This window comes from Osmerus eperlanus, chromosome 14 (genome assembly GCF_963692335.1).
Source record: "Osmerus eperlanus chromosome 14, fOsmEpe2.1, whole genome shotgun sequence".
NCBI classification, from domain to species: Eukaryota; Metazoa; Chordata; class Actinopteri; order Osmeriformes; family Osmeridae; genus Osmerus; species Osmerus eperlanus.
Genome location: NC_085031.1, coordinates 4,422,664 through 4,439,389, shown reverse-complemented (window position 1 = coordinate 4,439,389; position 16,726 = coordinate 4,422,664). Strand labels below are relative to the sequence as shown.

At 43.2% G+C, this 16,726-nt stretch overlaps 3 protein-coding genes across 4 annotated transcripts; 2 read left to right on the top strand and 1 right to left on the bottom strand.

Annotated features, from left to right (window-relative positions):
• Positions 1-4,381: 4,381 nt before the first annotated feature.
• On the top strand, positions 4,382-7,265 carry ptcd2 (pentatricopeptide repeat domain 2). Its single transcript, XM_062477466.1, has 10 exons — positions 4,382-4,503; positions 4,695-4,787; positions 4,858-4,987; positions 5,075-5,192; positions 5,363-5,441; positions 5,555-5,646; positions 5,943-6,056; positions 6,159-6,233; positions 6,322-6,435; positions 6,612-7,265. The coding sequence occupies exons 1-10, from the start codon at positions 4,395-4,397 to the stop codon at positions 6,831-6,833; spliced, it is 1,146 nt and encodes a 381-aa protein (XP_062333450.1). The 5' UTR covers positions 4,382-4,394; the 3' UTR covers positions 6,834-7,265.
• Positions 7,266-7,401: 136 nt separating this feature from the next.
• Positions 7,402-12,854, top strand: cacfd1 (calcium channel flower domain containing 1). 2 transcript variants are annotated; one of them, XM_062477496.1, is made up of 6 exons: positions 7,402-7,634; positions 7,844-8,014; positions 9,568-9,640; positions 9,814-9,939; positions 10,224-10,331; positions 10,813-12,854. In XM_062477496.1, the coding sequence occupies exons 2-6, from the start codon at positions 7,897-7,899 to the stop codon at positions 10,901-10,903; spliced, it is 516 nt and encodes a 171-aa protein (XP_062333480.1). In that variant the 5' UTR covers positions 7,402-7,634; positions 7,844-7,896; the 3' UTR covers positions 10,904-12,854. The 2 variants fall into 2 exon arrangements, with proteins under 2 accessions (XP_062333480.1, XP_062333481.1); XM_062477497.1 differs by lacking the exon at positions 10,813-12,854 and adding an exon at positions 10,521-10,806.
• On the bottom strand, positions 12,543-15,800 carry rexo4 (REX4 homolog, 3'-5' exonuclease). The gene is made up of 8 exons (XM_062477464.1): positions 15,335-15,800; positions 14,890-15,224; positions 14,613-14,765; positions 14,152-14,345; positions 13,858-13,946; positions 13,690-13,764; positions 13,487-13,561; positions 12,543-13,341 (listed from the first exon to the last, which is right to left on the bottom strand). Exons 1-8 carry the CDS (start codon positions 15,548-15,550, stop codon positions 13,204-13,206), a joined length of 1,275 nt encoding a protein of 424 aa, XP_062333448.1. The 5' UTR covers positions 15,551-15,800; the 3' UTR covers positions 12,543-13,203.
• Between the last annotated feature and the right edge of the window lie 926 nt (positions 15,801-16,726).

Below are 16,726 nucleotides of genomic sequence, written 5' to 3'. Positions count from 1 at the left end.
CTGATTTGTGTCTCTGACTTTGTGATTGACTGCAAACTCATCATTTAATGTGTAAACATGAATTGTTCTTTGAAGTGTTTTTCTGTGCATTTAAAATAACAGTGTTATTACTTAAAACAACGGTAGTTCAGGTGTTTCATCAAAATTCCCAGGGGGTTGTATAGTTTTAGCTGGTGTCAATTGCAAAGTCCAGTTGTAACTAACTGGCAAGTTTGGGAGAGAGAGAGAGAGAGCTTGAGGCTGGGGGGAGGCTGTGGTTGGGAGAGAAGCCGAGGTTGGGGGGAGATTGGCTGAGGCAGTGAGAGAGGCTGAGGCTGGAGGGAGCGATGCTCACTGAGACAGTTCCCTGTACACACCATGTCACCACAGGAAAATGAAACGGGGTGCAAGTCAAAGTCATCGTTTTTCCAATCAGATGCTGCATATTATGTAATAGCCTAGGTGGCAGCGTTCAGAGGTGGATAGTTCATACAGTTTATTTATTCGTTATTTGGTTAATTATATAGATGATCTGCAGGGTGAAAATATGTATTTTTATGAATATGACCATGGAACTGTAACAAATGTAGGCCTATTTCCCAAATATGGACTACCAGTAGGCTACCTCTTTGTGATATATACTTACGTTGGGCTAACAGACTTTGTAAAGCAGCTCATCTAAAATGCATGAAATATGCAAATGTAGGAACAACGCCACTAAACCAAATATGAGTGCATAACACATCACTGAAAACAAATGATCTTTGACTTCAGTCTTAGGTGAAGAGGGTATATTATACTATAGCCTAGCTATACCTGTAAATGCTCAGAATTAATTATGTGGTTTCTAATAGTCAAAATGTAATAGGCCTAAATAATATAAGATATAATTATATATTCATAATACAATTATATTATAGCCTATATAAGCTCATTTTGATGGTCTTCAAACAGCCAGAATCTCATCGGAACAAGCAACCGCAGCGGAGTAATTGAGTCGGTGCCTAACAGTACCAGTTTGAGCAGGGACATTAATGATGATGGTGCACCCCAGGCTCTTTCCAAAACTCAGACATTCGACAGAGCACACAGGGATAAATCAAAGAGCGTGGACGCAGCAGCCGCTAGCTGATGGCAGAACTTGGCAGTTTGTCAGAGGAGCCTGGCGTCTGGGTCGCAAACCGGACCTTTATTTCCTTTGTGGAATCCAAAACACGTCCGGTTAAGTCTGCTAGAGATTACATCCACACCCATGTGCGGTAAAATTCTGTCTGTGGTAGTTAACGCAGCATTTTTTAAAACAACAACAAAAACCATTGATACTAGATACGAACATACAACAGGCCAAACGTTTGAATTATCTAATGTCTTTATTATAAGCAAATTGTTTCAACTACAGGCAGCATAGAGGAGTGAAAAACGGAGCTCTCCCCACAGAAGAGGAAAGTGCCAGGAGAATCTCAATTCAAGGACACATGAGGACCAGGGGTGACTGTCAGTGTGTCTGAGAGCCAAACAAGACAGACCATGGGGCAACAAAGAGAGAGAGAGAGAGAGAGAGAGAGAGAGAGAGAGAGAGAGAGAGAGCAGACAAATTGGTGGGGAGAGCAAGACAGGGTGAGTAGAGAGTGGATGAAGAGACAGAGAAAAATAGAAAGGTGGCAGAGAAAGACTAAAATAATTGTACTATATGTCCTGGCTGGGAAGAATATGAATCCACAAGTCAGTGTACTATAACAAAGTGGTCTTCATCCTAATGTTCCCTTGAAGAAGAGTGATATAGGTCATCCTGGGTTCGTCTGCACTGCGTACACAATCCTATCCTTCTTTCACAGACAAATGTGCCCTTTCCTTCACAATGAAACATACAGACAGATGGGAGTACTAGAGACTTAAAAACGACTTGTTTATTTAAAGTTTGAGCGTGTCTTTGACAAAAGTCGTGCCTCAGGTTTGGCTTCCAGATGTAGTCTGTACAGGGTTTGTGGGGAAACACTGTGCAGACTACCCCAGGAGATGGAGAAACCTCAGATGCCCTGTCCTTGCTGTCTGCAATGACATGGCCGGACTGCTACCCTGTCTGACTGACCCTTGGGCGTCAGGCTGGAACACAGTGGCAGAGTCAGTGCCAGTAGAGCCACGTGTTTGTCCGGGGATTCTATCCTGAAGGTGAGGAGTTCTCTGGTTCTTTTACGTGTTCCAACGCTTTTATTCTATTGTGCATTCTGTCATCCTGCTATTCACAGACCGCAGAAACTATCTTTTTGTACACTTGACATACAGTATTGATATTGTTGCACTGTCCTATTATCAGAACAATGTAATGGTAATAGTGTAGTAGTTGTTGAACTGGGTCTGGTAAAACCACTGAAGTGTGCACTTCTGGTCCTAGATTGTTCTTTGTCACTATTTATATCTATGTTGTCTCCTTTGATAAAAGCATTTGCTAAATGAACATCATTTAAATTGCACAAAAGATACAGTAAAGTCCACACAAATCTTTTTGTAGACGTGAGTCTGAGATAGCACCACTATAGGTGAGTTACAACCAAGTATGTTATATATTAGGTCAGTGCACACACACATTTCCCATATGTCATAAATTATCCAAGGCTTTGAGAAGCCCTATGTCCGATTGGCCGGCAGGAAGTCACAGCTGGATGGGGTGAGATGAACGAATCCTGTTGCTAGGGCAACAGAGGTGAGCCCGCCTACCTGCCTCCCAGTCCCAACCCATCCCAGGAACCTTCAGAGTGTGACACAGCAGTGAGGCTCCGAAACACTCATCATTACAAACATGATCAACGTTGTCATGACATCACAGAGACCAGCAGGTCCTCTAATATACTCTAATGTTCAAATGGTTAGTACAGGATGTCTTCATTATACAGAGTTTAGGTCCATGTACCTTCCCCCTCTCTCTTCCCCTCCCCACGAACCATATTCTCTACCAGAATTCACAACTCACATGGTAGAAGCCTACACATTTTAGAGGAAAAACTTTAGCCTGTAAAAGCGAGCCTTCCATCTCATACACGGAAACCTCACAGGGAAAATGAGCTATAATTTGGTTCCAGTGCTTGGTTTCCAAAACTTCCCTTAGACCGTAACCAATGGATCAAGTCCCAAAACCTCAGCGTTATAAATGATGGGCTTTGCTTTTACAGTTTGAAACAAGGGCCCGATGAAAGCACTGGGGGTTGGTGTTAGTGTATTTGGTGCTGTGTAAGACAGACAAAAAAGAGAGAGCACATACAAGATTGTGTGTTTTAAGATGATAACTTTTTAATAATTACAATCTAAACAATGCAGCTGTGTGTGTGTGTTTGTGCGTGCATGTGTGTGTGTGAATGAGGTCAAGGTGAGAGGCCTATCATCCATAATTAATTTTGGGTGCCCCCAGTCTGTCTAGGTCTGCCGCCATTAGCCAGAAGACAGGAAACTCTCTCTCTTTGTCCCTTCACCTCTCTCTCTCTCTCTCTCAAATCCATTAGGCATGCACATTTTGCCATGGAGGAGAAAAAAGAAAACAGGGCAATTAGCCAACAGTAAATTGATTAGGCATCCCTGTGCATCAGTGAGAAAGCAAGCCCTAGACCAGTAGGCCCCTATCTGCAAGGACCATACATTTTCGCTTCTAGTGAAAATGAGCGATGACAGCATAGCCGTTAAGCTTTGACAGGTCAGGCTCAGTCTCCGTGGAATACTTACTCTATGTGCCCACTTGTTCTGTTCTCAAATTCTGTTTGCGTTTTTAGAATAATTCACATGACTAGAGTGTGTCAGAGACAGTTTGGTCCATCTACTGATATCATGACAAAATAGAGATCAGCATTTAACCAGTCATTTAAGTACTGCGTTACTACTGATTCCAATATCAAGCCATGCTTGGGTTCAAAAAAGCAACTTCTGTGTGCCTCCAGTTTGGCAAGTTTGGCATCAAGACATTGTACTTGTAGACACTTGTGATATAGTACCTCCTGCAGGATATAAAGTAAATTACACATTATGTGTGATATATAACAAATTACACACTGTGTAATGTATATATATATATATATATATATATATATATATTAAATAATATATGTAGTTTAGGACTATACTCATTCAATTGATAAATGAAATGATAGACAACACGCTGGTAAGCAAAACATGAACATTGTCGGAATGCGCCAACCATCTTGGAGTGTACCATCTCGATAGAAAATACAGCGGACAGGAAAGATCTATCGTTTTCTCATAGCATTATTCCGTATTGTACAGGTGATTGCATCACTAAACATGTCATTTGTTGTATAAATAACTAAATAAAGGTATACCAATGATGACCATCCCAAGTGTTTTTGATTCATAAATCTTATATTTGATACTCTTCTCCCTCCCGGTTTTGTGTGGTATTTCCAGGGGGCATCATGGCGCTGGGCATGTTTCATAGCTTGTGGCAAACGTTGCTTTACGGTGTTCCCTCAAAAGGACTACTTCGCCGCATAAATCCATCGAACTGCATGTCATATCTAGGAGGTAAGACATCAACTAGTAAAGAGACGTTAGTGTTATGTTGTCGTCCTGCGTGGACGTGTTTCTGTCTGCAGAGCACCACACGATGAGCTAATGTTGTCAATGACACAACTTACTGCATTTTATATAAGCATTGCTAGCCATCATCATGAATGCACTCAGTCATCTTACGGCCTCCTTTTTATTAATTTTAGCAAAAAGGCATCTCTTGTCAGAGGATGTTGTGAAGCTTCAAGACTTCCAGCAGAGGAAGCTGGCTGTTGCTCACCAGGTCGCTGGATCCAAAGGTACTGAATCAGGTCCAGCAAACAACTTTTACTGCAAATGATAGTTTACTTATACATCATTTAATTGCAGGTAAGTATTTTGAGGCGTTCAATCAAAAGCTGCAGAAGAATGAGCTCATCTTGAAAGATGAGCTGAAGATGCTCCTGCACATGTGCCAATCATCTGAAGACATGGTCACAGCTAGAGGCGCCATATACAGGTGGGGGGGACCTATGGGTATGCAAACATGAGTGATGGGCTGACAGAGTAAATGCACACTATTTGATAACTGTTTTCCTCTGTTAAGGTACCATGAGGAGAACCACAATGTCTCGTTTGGAGAGTTCAAGTTTGGACCCCTCTTCATGAGGCTGTGCTATGAGCTGGGTCACGAGGAGATGGCTGCAGCCACATTGACTGATAAGGTGCCACCAAGTAGGGTCTGCATAAACTCTAATGTCCCAATACTAGCCGAAACATATTGGGCATATTCAGTTGTCGGTTAGCAGACATGGGACAATTGAATACTTTGAATGTTTTTTTTCTTTGTCTTTCTGTTCCTTTAATTGGAAGTATGTCTGTTCTCATCCAACAGAGCTTAAGAGGGTTCTTCAGTGACTCAACCTCCTTCAACATCGCCATAGACATGCTGTTTTTGAAAGGCTGCTATAGCAGTAGGTATAGCGTTTCACCACGTTTACAGGAACTGAACTCTTTCTAAAATGCTCCATACCCTATCTGCGAAACTGTTATTGTTTATCACTGACGTACTTACTTCATGTATCAGGTGCTCTCGAAGTGGTGATAGACATGAAGAACCAGGGTGTGGGGTTCAACAAGGATACATTCACACTAGCTGCAGGCACCTGTTATAAACTGGTAAGACTTTCACAATTCATACTATAACTTCAATGTATATAAACATATCATAACATTTGATTCATATTACATAGTTCAGGGGTCTCCAGCCTTTTTCCTGGAAGTTTTTGCTGATTCAACATATTAACCAGCTAATTATTAGAATCAGGTGGGCTAGATTAGGGTTTGAGTGAAAACATACCAAAAGGTAGCTGTCCAGGAATTGGAGACCCCTGACAGTGCAGTTTGTCAGCCTCCTTGTAAACAGTTAATAGACTGTATTTGATATTTATTTATATCCCTGTTTCTCTGACCAGAATACGCCAGAGTCGTACCAAATGTGCTGTGCCTTGATGGAGGAGGGCCAGACCAAAGGAAACTTGATTCCCAGACATGCGTACTGCTTCGCTGTGGCATTAGCACTTAGACAGGTCGGGATCCAGTATATCTGCCAGTGCCCCTGTTTGCCCATTTGATGCGTGTCCTGGATTATTGAAAAGCTCAGCTTGATATCTGTATTCTCCTTTCTCTAGAATGATGTTGAAAAGGCAAAGTCTATGTTCTCCCACATAATGACCACGGACAACAGACTATGTCAAAATCTCAAAGTAAGTTCTCTCTGGTTTTCCTCGGACAGATCCTGGTTACCCACAGTGCAAACCTTTTTTAACGTCACCTGTTTTGCTGCTTTCTCAGGTATTGATTTTAGCCATGTCCGGAAGTGTATGGGAGGCTCTCTTCATCCTGACCTCCAGCTTGGTGTCCACAAGCCCTTCGTTTGTCAAGAAGATGGAATTTTCCCAGGAAGTGGTAAGCAAGAAGCCACCTCACAGAAAAGTAAGCTCTTTAATGCACCACAAACGAGGTCAACGAATCCTGGAAGATTCACATTAATCACCGTAAACAAAGCTTAAACCAACTCGTCTAAACTCGCTTTTAATCTCTCGCTCTTCTCCTCGGCCCGTCCTGCCCTGGCTTCCCACCAGGTGGAGGTGTTGCTCTCGCGGAGCGAAAACAGCGCCCACCTGGCGAGCGTGGAGCAGATGGTGTCCCGGCTGCAGCAGGCCGGACAGGTGGTCCAGCGGAGCCTGGACGAGATGCTGTGCCACACGCCCACGGGGAAGAAGAAGCCCGCGTGGCTGACGGTGGAGCGCAGGCTCAGCCGCAGGACCGGGAGGCCCCTGCAGTCCTCTCTGCTGTCCGAGTGACGGGAGGAGAGGCTGGGTGCGGACACAGGGGCTCTTGACCTACACCGGGGAAGGCTGAGGGAACCCCGGAACCCCCATACAAGACTGATAAACAGCCTGCCAATGAGATATGCTTGCTCTGAACAGTAGACCTGGAACTGTGCCAGGCATGATTATCTACCTCACCACAAAGATAACATGGCTTCTCTGCTGTTACTTGTTACCCCTTCATTTAACAATGTGTTTTAGTACACAGATGGTGAATGTGAAGATCTAGCAAGTTGCAAAGATCTTTAAACAGCAGCATAAGCAGCTCAAGGGAACTTTTTTCTCCCTTGAGCGAGAATAGAGATATAGCGTATATATAAACTTGGAATTACGTATGATTAAAGATGCACACTATTGACTTATTTAAAAGCGTTTAATGTCTACGTTTATATCATATAGACACTTGATATTGATCAGGCTTTTAAGGCATGGTTATTTGCTGAGTGGAGCTGCAGAACGCTTCAACACACCCTACATATAAACAACGGGTGACGTCAGATATGTAGCCCCTCCTACAATGCAACGCGTACTGGCCAAGGGAAGCCTCCAACCAGATCGAGAGAGACACAAGGGATTATGTGCTAGCTAGATACTAAACAAAGCGACCCTCCCCAGCCGTCTGGTTTAAATTCATCGTGATAGATGGTCCTCGCGATTTATGATCCTAGAGTAAATAACAAGCTCGAAAATTTGTCTTTGGAGTACGAAGTGTCTTATCAACCTGGTATCAGGACATCAACTAGCCTGCTTTAGCTGGGTCTCCACAAGGCAGCGGTGAGTTAGAGCTAGCAAGGCTATCTTTCAAAAGAGACAATTCCAGTACCAATTCCATAAGGCGAAAAAAACGGTCAAAGGAAATATCCCTGCCGTTGAAACCTGTTCTTGGTATTTATTTCAGCTGTTGGCTTCACGGGTGTGCCAGTTGGTGCCAGTTGTCATTTGGCTTGTTAGCTAGCTAACGTTAGCCAATTTCTTTTTGTTAGGTGGACTGTGTGTGTCATTGTGGCAAATCTCTGAATAATTAATTGGAGTAACAATGATGAACACCGAGGAGACATCCGCTCAACCTAAAGCCGCCGCTGCCGCCGACGACGATGGCATGTCATGGTGGTACCGATGGCTCTGCAAAATCGCTGGGGTTTTGGGAGGAATATGTAAGTAATTTGTAACATGAACGTTGTCAGCTACAGCCTAAATAGACATAACAACATTGATTACGCAACAGTACAACACTTTGGTAACACATGGCTACGAATATTAGTCTACGATTCTTCTAAAAATGTATTTGGTAATGCCAACGCAAGTATTGAAGTTGCTGTTTTTGTGGTATTCTTATTTATATCGCATTTATAATTTCCATGTTACTTTCTTACACTGTATTTAGACAGCACTGCCAGCCACATCTCCCACCGCCCCTACCACTCTAGTTCTACCTCCAGCGGTCACACCTTATCATCACACCCTCCTCAGCAGAGTGTGGAAGAACGAAGCCAGTTTGCTTAGCTAACATAATAGCTACCGTGTCGTATCGAATTAGTTACCTAATTCTATACTCTCCAGAAAGCATACTTCTGGATGCAGCGTAATAAATAAATGTAGGCCTACTAGTATAACAATGTGACTTTGACATATCACCTTTAGGATGCTCAGAGGAAGGTACTGGTAAGTGGAGATAATTCTGCCAACGATGCATTTTCTAACAGCCGTGACCTGTCACAATCCCCCTTGTCCTCATCTTTCCTCCTCATTTGGTGGTGACACTGGAGCACAGGTGCCTGTATCACGTTCTCACGCGCACTGCTGTATATTCATTAGGCTCTGTATTATTCAAGAAGCGGGATAATCAGTAGGACAGTACATTAAGCTGTTTGATGAATGAGCGTGTCTGTGTTTGGCAGAAGTGTGTTAGGCTGACTGAGCAGTCTGGACCAGTGGGTGTTTTTCCCCCCCAGAATTTTTTTCATCGTCACACACTCATGAGAGCTCAACATGAGCTCCCAAGTCCAACATGGGAGCTTTGCAAATAGACAGTCTTTATGACTGCAGCGGTGCAGTGTAGGTCTTGCTTAATCATGCATTTACATTCATATGGACCACAATAGATGACTAGATAAAAAAAATCCCCATATTTAAACAAAGCTGTACAGTGGTCCATTTATGTCCACACTGCCAGGCAGCCTGTTTGCGTGTGAACAGACAGAACTGTGTAATGTATGTGTGTGTGTGTGTGTAATGTGTGTGTCTCCCATCTGTCCATTGTCTCCCATCCAAGCTCATGTAGTACAGTACTGAGGCCAGCCATCAGGCAGTCCAGTGCCCAGCTGGACACCACAGAGAATCTTAGATCAGATTAACGCTTGTCAGCGGCTCCCTGTTTGGCCTGGCACCAAACAGTCAGGTTGCTTCCTTAGAGAACTACTAGGTTCTTTGTTCTAAGCAGTGTAGTAGTAGTAGTAGTGATAGTATTTACTTCAGCAGTTTGATGTTAGCAGTAATGTGGTTATTCAGATTCCCAGTGCCATTTGTCATCTTTTCAACATAATGTGATGATTCCGAACAAAGCCTTCTTTCTATTTGATTGGTCTGTTGGAATTTCTGGGATTCCATATGGCCACGCAATTGCGGTTGACATATTTATGCCTGGGTGTACTTTGTGGACGTTCTCTCTACTCCCTTCATAATTCTCTGGTTCTCGTTCTCTCCCCAGCCTGTGCCATTGCAGGAATATGGAACTGTGTCACCGTCAACCCCTTAAACATTGCCGCGGGCGTGTGGATGGTGTAAGTTAGTTTCCTCGCACTTTTCTCTGTCACCTAACATTGCTCATCAATAACAATGTCAAGACAGTGGACATGTCGGTGTGTCATCTGTTCAGTGCTCGCTCTGTAACCGTGTGTGTGTGTGTCTAGTATGCAGACGTAACAGTGCTGACGTCCTGTCCTCCCGCTCCCAGGTTGAACGCCTGCGTGCTGTTCCTGTGTGAAGTTCCGTTCTGCTGCCAGTTCGTAGAGTTTGCTAACGCGGTGGCGGCGAGGGCAGATAAACTCAGGCCCTGGCAGAAAGCCTTCTTCTACTGCGGGTGAGTGACAACTGAGAACACACCCGGGACACACCCGGGTCAAACACGAATACACACCGAGGTCAATCATTTCAAACTTTGAATGGCCTTATTTGATCATAGCCTGCCTTGAATATCATAGCTTGCCCTGAATAACTGACAATATGGTTTCCTGTTGTGTCTGTTTACTATTTCCAGTATCATGTAGTAACGCCATTTAATCAAATTCATGTTGACTATCAGCATTATTAAGTCAGTGTTGTTCTTCGTCCATGATTCATGGCCTTTGGTCTCTGTGTATCCAGAATGGCTTTGTTTCCCGTATGCCTCAAGTTCTCCATCAACACCTTGTTTGGGAACGCCATCGCCTTCGCCACAGGAGTCCTGTATGGCCTTGCTTCTCTGGGGAAAAAGTAAGAAAACCCCCTCCGTCCAGCAGCCTTGTTCTTTAAAGGATTGGATTAGAAAATGAACGACTAGAACATGGCTTCAGATACAGTGTTTCATCACTCCACTAAAGGAGTGATGCATTTGATGTGGATTACGGATTTTAAATTTGGATTTATTCTCTCTTTCCTCTCTCTCCCTTTTCCCCCATTCAGAGACAATGCTCTAAAACACCGATTTTCACGTTTAATTAATTGGTGAAATGAGATTATTCTAAGATGTGGCAGAAGATTGTAACACCCCTATAACAGCTTTGGTTCATTCTGCCATTAACCTGTGAACAAAGTAACCTTCGAAACCAACTTAAATCCGTTAATACCTCCCTAATCCATCCTCTTCTTTTTGCATTCTCTCTCCTTTTACTCTCTCCGTCTGCCCCTCGTTCTCTCTCTTGCTCTCTTGCTGTCCACCCCTCCCCTTACTGCCACCCCTCCCTGTCTTTCCCAGGGGAGACGCTGTGAGCTACGCCAGGCTGCAGCACCAGAAACAGGGGGATGAAGAGAAGATGACGGGGACCATAGATGACGGCCCTCAGTGATGAGTTCATCCGTCCCTCCAGTCCCCTCCCCCTCCCCTCCCCCCATGCCCACTGCCCCTTTTCTGAGTCCTCTTCTTGAGTTTGCACAGAGCATCCCTGTACTTTACAAAAGGACAAAGATGTCATCAATATCTCACTAAAATCCAGCCATGTTGTTTAGCAAGGTATTTAGTTACTGGAAAGACTGCATCTGTAATGTATATTTAAACTCATCTGATGGTTGGTATTCCATATGGATTTGATCTGTTATTTCAATGTTATCGTGTGAAATACTTTCCTTTTTAGATGGGATTTGTGTTGGCATGTTCAGCGAATAGCTGTAGTAGTTGTTTTTTTTTAGTTGGTCAGGTAAATAATTTGTTTGTTTTTCTGTTCTTTGTCTACTTGATAACTCTTGATAACCCTTACACAGTATGGCGATCAGAAAGGGATGCATCTGTTTAGCCAATGAGCTTTTTAAATGTTGGTTAGTATTCCATGTGAAATGTCAGTTATGCTTTTTATTCAGTCACCCCTTATGACCTTCATGTGTGCTATAGATGTGGGGATCAAAAATTCTGGCTAGTAAGAATGTATTATGTTACCCAAAGATGTCAGTTTTTAAAACAGATCTTCAGTTACTTTGTGGTGCTCCGCCACGTCCCATGATGCACCGGTACGTTTTATTGAGTGCCAGTTCTTCGCTCAAAACTGGTTCTGTATGGACTGTTATGGAACCGTGAATTCTTAAAGCTTTCTGTGCATGGTTGAGATGGAAAGCAGATATTCTTACTGTCCCGTGTTCTCTAATCCTTTTTGCCTGACCGCTGACACAACTGTTGGTAAATATTTTGTGTGTTTTTGTGAAGAGGAATGTGAGCTTAACTGCTATGCTGCTTTAGAATCGTATTTCTTACCTTTATGTCAGTGTTGGGACTTTCCTTATACTTTGACCTAATGCCGACTATGATCGTCCTGTGGTTGACACTACTGACATGGTCAGTCTTGACCAATCATGAAGAGACAGAGGTGACCAGACCACTAGGTCTTCTAATCACGAACGCATGTAAAGGCTTTTATACAACGATATTGAGGGAATATTTCTTGTCTTTATTCAGGGACTGTGTGTATCTAACCCATAGGATTAAGACTCCCTCCCCAACAATATTTAAACACTAACTTCTATTTCAGGCTCTGATCACAGGGCTATAATGTTTTTTCTTATTTTTCTCCTGGTGCAGTTTGGTTGCTTTTCCCTTTGGAGTGACAGTGAAGCAATGTCTAAGTTACTGTATGTAATACTCAAACACTGACTCGGAGCAAAGTTACCCTGCAGTCTTGCTGTCCATTATCCTCCAAGACTGTTCAGAACCATACAGCCACCTACTAACTGATCTGTTCTCAGGTATTTATTTTAATCTGTGCAGTAAACAGGGTAACCACCAACTAACAGCATTGCAGGATTGAAGCACAATCCACACACTAACCAGCTTTGGTACACACACCAGCAACACACCAAGTACAAAAATATGTAAAACTTTGATGACCTTGTAGTTCCCCTGAAACTCGTCAACCATTGCCTGTTAAACCGAAATATGCTAGTCTTTTTAGGCAGTTGAATTTGACGTCCCTAGTCACGGTACTTTTTCTGCGTGACATGAAATACACAACACCATACAAGCCTATTTGTGATACTGTGTTGTGTTAACTCTGGTCGAAAGCATAAAACAGCACTTGCAGCACCACGGTGTTACAGAGCCAGCCTTAAAGCATGCCAGTAGTTTGTGTTCTGCTGTAAAGGATGTGTGCATATGCAGACGGATGAACCAGAACGACCTTAACCCTGTCAGTTGCTTTTGAATGATGTGATTTACAAAAACAATACAAACAACCCGATATTTGTTTTTGCTTACTATGTGGCATTGTTTTCTCCCCCATTCTGACAAAATAAAGTATTCTGGTTTTTTTTAAACGTGTCCTGTCTTAAACTGTTTCTTTAATTACTATTGCATGTTAAGCACAAATATTCACTTTTTAATACGTAACATTTTTATTTACAGCTTAAGGCAAATGGTAGGTCCCGTCTTTATAATACTTACTGGAAACACAGGATCCTCTGACAAGTGGGGATTTTAAAAGGGTTTGTTTGACCTTTGAACCCTATGGACACGGATCCCTCAGTAAACTCCCCAGGTCAATGCTCAACCAAACAATGAGGCCTGTTTCCATTCATATTCAGAGACATCAAGTTCATTACGATTTCGATAGCTGGTCTGAGGCTGAAGGTGTGGTCATTGCAAAACACCTCAGTGTAAATTCAGTCACTTTGATTTGCTATTTGGTGCTTTGGGCTTTCGCACTATCTTCCCGATCACATCCTTTTTTTTGTCTTTGATTGCCTTTTCCCATTCTTTTTTCACCATGCTGTATAGTTTCATGGTGGCTTGGGCATCTTGGACCTACACAATGGAAAGACAGGAGGTAGGGAGAGAGAAAAGAGAGGACGACAAAAGGTTGTAAAAGGTCAGAGAGGATGGAGGGGTGAGGGAGGGATTTCCACCAGAACGATAACTTGGACCCTGGCTTTGTGTAAAAGTCTCTTACCGAGGAGTGCTCCCCCTGTTGGACCTTCACCTGCAGTACTTCCCGACACAACACTCGGAGCGCCGGACGATTACTCTTCAGAAAACACACAAAAACACGGTGGTCAAAAACCGCTCCTACGGAATCATTACAAGCGCCCCTGTCACAGGTCTTTACAGCACGTGGGCGCTGCGAGTGAACATTTTACATTTGGGTTGACTTACTTTAGCAATCGTCTTAAATGGTTTATACTTCTGAGTGTCTCTGATTCTCTTCTTGGGATGGGTCAAGAATAAAATCTGTAAAGGAATGACCAGAGTGAGTGATTGACATGCTGAAAATGTCATTTTTGGTGGCACTGCCGGATGATTCAACGGTTCTATTCTGCGTACCTTGAGGTCGTTGTGTATTGCGTGGCCCACTAGTATTCTCCCGTCCAGGATCTCAGCCACCTCTCGCTGCACAGTCTTCACATTCTCACCTGCAGGAGGGCACAGACATCAGAGCTAATGAGCACCCCGCTCTTCCCAGTGCCTTCAGAGAACAAGCTACTACGACAGGATGCGAGTGTTCTTGGCATCATTATGCCACTGAACATGCCACTGACCATGACATGCTTAAAACGACAAAATAAAAAAAGGTCCCACATCTTTTTTTGGGGGGGGGGGAGGGGTGCTAAATCTCACCGTTTTTTATGTCGTTCGGCCGGATGCCGCTGAATTCGGTGCGGTAGTCTGTCACTCTCTCCGTGGGCTTGACGTATTTATCGTAGATGCACTTCCCGTGCTTGTTGACAAGGGAGACGCGTGCCACAATGCTGTCCTTCCCATCCGGGCCCACACCCACCATCTCACAGTCCATGGCCACCACGTTGGTCATCCTGACAGAAGGGATGCATCACATTCAATCAACACACACCCCTTCTTTCAACGGGGAGCTACTAGCTTTCATGAAAGGTTGCCAGGTTTCATTATGCGGCGGAGGCAGTAGTGGGGAAAAACAATGTGTGGTGGCGCCATTATCCGCAAATAAGACTTTCGCTTCATAACCTCTGACTGATTGGAAAAGAACATTGCATGCGTCTGTTTTGGTCTTAAACTCTATGTACATATTTTCTGAGTCCTGGATCTTCTAGCCTATATCTCACCCGTCGAACGCCCTGTACTTCACCAGGACATCCTCGGTGTCCTGGGGGTTGGCCTTCAGAGTGCCCATCCTCCTCCTTATGATGTCGGCTGCCTCCGCCCCCACCGTGGCTTCCACGTCGTCGGGGTCCACGTCGTCAAACCAGAGGTCTGGTCTGGAGGGGAGCAGAGAGCAGGTGGGACATGTCATGCGCTATTTGTATATTGCTAATTGTTTATAACACGAGAGGGATACAATGATGTCAGCTGGGCATCTACAAGGACGTATGGTCAACATACTCTTTTGATGTGTTCTCGGCGACTTCAATTTTTTTCTTCTTATTTGCTGCCTGTTCACTGCTGCCTGCTGATTTGGCGCTGTCCCGTTTCCTCTTCTGGGCTTTGGGCTGCCTCACCTCTGACGGAGCAGGGCCTTCCCCTGATCCGTTTACCTTAGAGCTACCTGGAGCAGTCAACTCCTTCCCTGCTTTAGACAGTGATGGTTTACTACTGCGCGTGTCTTTTAATGGCTTTTTTTGGACTTCCGCCTGTTTCGAAATGTCTTTGACAGGCTTTATTTGAGGGGAGTCCTGCTGTAGTTTACCCTTCTTTGATGGTGGGTCAGTCGTTAGAACCTATAAATACAATCACCAATAAATGTGACGTGAATAAATGTCATAACGATACCCATTACTATAGATATTATTTTTCTTAAATAGTAGGTAAATGTCAGTGAGTTACTTACTTTTAGTAACGTTTTCCAATTGGCTGAAAAGTGTTGGGCATCTTTTGGGGGGACCCAGGGGTTGGGATCCTTCACCTTTGATACTGGTTCCTTTGGACCATGTTTCCACGCTATCTTTTTCTTAACTGGTTTCTTTGTCACTTGATCTGAAGTAGACTTCTGTGTTTTCGCAGTGGCGACTGAGCCCGACTTATTTGTCTTATCCTTAGATTTCATATCGAAACACGGCTAGCTAACCAGCAAGTAAACTGTACGTGCCTATGCGTTAACTTGCTAAATGTGTTTACGATCGCTAGCAAACTATACTTTAACAAGTTATAAACATCTGTTAAAAATATATTACTTACACTCATAAACAGGCGTAAAACGACCTATTCATGTTTACCTAATAAAATGTGAATCACTCACACGTTTCATTTCTAGAAACCATGCTTCATCTTCTTCTGTTGAGTTTATTGGCAGATTGCAGCCGACGTTTATGAAGTGCATCATCGCCACCTACTGTTCAGGAGTTCCGTTGGCACAACGGAACAACTTGAGCTGTTTGTTTTCGCCTCCACACGTTGCTGAGATTTTGTTTTACACACAATACAAAAATGACACAAGTGAATCGCGGACACATGTACAAATAAAGTTCACATATGAAAACATATGCATACACATTTGAATCATTTGAAACATCATCAAGACAATAAACAGCGTGTCTTAGTTCAATGAGTAGGCTTAGAGGCGATCGCATAGCTACATTAAAGCAAAGACATTGAGACTGTATAATTTACATTTTTGCATCGACGGACTTTAGAGTGGACGTGGTTAGATGACTGAGGAAGATACTATGGCAGATACCGACTTCTGACGCTAGAAGGGAGTGTTGGCTTATTTATGCAATGTAATGCAATGTTTTCCCTATGATTAACCCATTTGAAGTAAGACACGTAATAATTAAACCTTTAGACTATTTTAAGGATAACGTTGTGAAATGTATCAGTATCATAATAACAAACCAAAGAACACGTGGAGACAAATGTATATACCATTTGTTCTGCCTAGTCAGTACAATCATAATAAACATATCATGGTGATTACTTAGGACAAGCACCTGTTTGATGATTCAGATTACAGTGAAGGTTGATTGAAAAAGTTGATAATGTCGATGATAATATAGCGATTATTACACAGTTATTTATTAAAATGCTCAACTTTGGAATAGCTGTGTGATTGAGTTGACAGAATTTTTTTTCCCTCAATGTTAAGTGGTCTACCAGCATTTAATTGCATTTGTACATTTTCAGAGTAAACCTTATTCTATAGTCACTGCCAATTATAGCCTCATCGTTGAGTGCGTTGCCTGTTGTGGTGTGCGCGCGTATGCAGCTGTCATTTGGCGGAAAA